This window comes from Alnus glutinosa, chromosome 7 (genome assembly GCF_958979055.1).
Source record: "Alnus glutinosa chromosome 7, dhAlnGlut1.1, whole genome shotgun sequence".
NCBI classification, from domain to species: domain Eukaryota; kingdom Viridiplantae; phylum Streptophyta; class Magnoliopsida; order Fagales; family Betulaceae; genus Alnus; species Alnus glutinosa.
In genome coordinates this window covers 21,812,161-21,814,604 of record NC_084892.1, presented here as the reverse complement: position 1 = coordinate 21,814,604, position 2,444 = coordinate 21,812,161, and the positions used below count along the sequence as shown (strand labels likewise).

At 42.1% G+C, this 2,444-nt stretch overlaps 1 protein-coding gene across 1 annotated transcript; it reads right to left on the bottom strand.

Annotated features, from left to right (window-relative positions):
* Positions 1 to 333: 333 nt before the first annotated feature.
* On the bottom strand, positions 334 to 1,095 carry LOC133874294 (large ribosomal subunit protein uL11). Its single transcript, XM_062312180.1, has one exon. The coding sequence runs from the start codon at positions 1,018 to 1,020 to the stop codon at positions 520 to 522; it is 501 nt and encodes a 166-aa protein (XP_062168164.1). The 5' UTR covers positions 1,021 to 1,095; the 3' UTR covers positions 334 to 519.
* Positions 1,096 to 2,444: the final 1,349 nt, after the last annotated feature.

Below are 2,444 nucleotides of genomic sequence, written 5' to 3'. Positions count from 1 at the left end.
ATGCTGCATTACCCTCCTGAACAGAATTACTATGTAACAAGGAAATGCAATTTAAAATAGTATATAAAGATCGATTATCAAAATTTATTATTTTCCAAATTCCCATATTACAAAACTAGGATATTATATGATTCCCATTTCTGACTCACCAACATCAGACTTAATTTCAGTGAAGAATTAAGTTTACGAATAAGAATATTCACTAAAAATAAATTAGCACAATAAAAGCATTAAACCACATTACACATTCTAGGAGAATCTAAAAACCAGAAATGTATTACCCAAAAACAAACAGATATTAAATACGAATTTCTTTTGCATGAGCAAATAAACTAAACAAAAATTACATCTCCTCATTCGAATAAAACATCCCACAGTAGTCCATAGAAATCATTCATTCAAACTCTATAAAGTAAACTAGACTTCGGAGACATAATAAAAACCAAAAAATATCCATAAAATTTCACCTTTAAGATCCAAAAATGATAAAGAGTAAACTTAAAAGCCTCACTCTTGCTCTCAATCTAGGGGTATCTCGACGTCGCCATCAGCAATCTCCTGCTGGAGATCCTTAGGGTCCTTGCCGTCAACCGTACACCCGACGGAGACGCACGTGCCGAGGATCTCCTTGACAGTGCCGGAGAGCTCCTTGGCCATGGATCTGGGGCGCATTACCCTGGCGATCTCGATGACGTCGTCGAGTGATATGTTCCCGCTGTGCTTAATGTTCTTCGTCTTCTTGCGGTCGCGCTCGGGCTCCTTCAGGGCCTTGATGACGAGCGCCGCGGCGGAGGGGACCACCGAGACCTTGGCCTGGCGGTTCTGCACGGTGAGCTTCACCGTCACTCGCAGGCCCTTCCAGTCCTTGGCTGTCTCCTTTGCTATGTCTTCTCCGATCTTCTTCGGAGAGAGACCCAGCGGCCCGATCTTGGGGGCGAGTGAACTCGCCGCGCCCACCTCGCCTCCTGTTACTCGGACGAAGACGTCCACCACCTGGGAGGGGTCGAACTTTGGAGGCATTCTTGGCGGCTAGGGTTTCGTCAGGCTTGTCTGTATGGGGGCGCTGAGGAAGTGGCTCAGAGAAAAGAGTGTGGTTTTCTAGGGTTAGATATAGCCTAGGGTTTTTGCGGGATGGGTTGCAGAAATGACCAAGGTGTCCTGGGCCTTGGAATTGCTTTTTTACCTGTTGGGCTTACAAGCCCAACACAGCCCGATGGACGATTGACTGTCACCAGGCCTTATCTTTTAGGCCCAACATATATTATAAACCTGGACCCATCACTTCATGCCTAAATGGGTCAGATCTTTTTTTTTTGGTAAAGAGCAATTCAGGAGATAACTATTGACAAGAGATAGGGATGAACGGATCCAGGGCTTACGTGCAGTGTAAAAAATTAACAGCAATCTGCTATAGTTATTTAGACGGTTGAGATTTAGTTTTGGCTTTCTAAATGAAATGACGTTGTGTGTAAAACGAATAAAAAAAATCTCTTGCTCCTCGATCTCTCTCCTCTTCTATTTTCTCTCTTCCTCAATTTCTGTTCCTCAAACAAAAACGCACTCCACAACTGAAATTGAGAAAAATCAATCTATTTTTTTTTTGGATTAACTCCTAAACAATGTCAGCCCAAAAAAATTATCAGTCGCTCAACAATTGAAAAGGCATGATTTATGAGTCTAAGATGTTTGCCCCACAAACTCAAACATGAATAAACGGTAAACCCATCCTCAAAGCGATCAAAAACCCACATAATGGAAAACCTATATGAAATAAAAGCTACCAGCCTCAAATGTATGAACTTCTAGAGAAAGAGGACTGGGTCTTGGAGGAATGGCTTGGTGTCGTCTTGATTGGGTCTGAAAGGGGGTTTTGGTTTGTCAGGATTTCCTGAACGGCTTTGAACGTCGATACTATTCTTGTTTGTGGTGGGGGATTTGATATCTCTGAAACTTTCATTGTTGCTCTCTCTCTCCAGGAACTGTGTATGGAACCAAGATAAAGGAAGAGAAAAAAATAAAAGAGAAGAAGAAGGAAGAGAGAAAGAGGAGCGAGAGTTTTTTTTTTTTTTTAATTATTCATTGTATTTGTACCCATGACATCGTTTCATTTAGAAAGCCAAAAACCAAATCGCAACGGTCCAAATAACTACAGCAGATTGCTGTTAATTTTTTTTCACTGCATAGAAGCCAGATCCACAATATGTGAATTGGGGATTTGGCTTCGAGAAATGATCCCTGCACTCATTTCTCACAACAACCGCACAACGGCTGACATGGAAAAGGTGTTTTTTATTTTTTTTTTTAACTTGAAAACTGGTCATTTCCCCTCCAACGCAGCCCCCCCCTCTCTCACTATGAAATTTCTCCACTGTACAGTCCCCATCCCTTTGGCAGATTTCCTCTCTCTCTCTCTCTCTCTCTCTCTCTCTCTCTCTCTCTCTCTC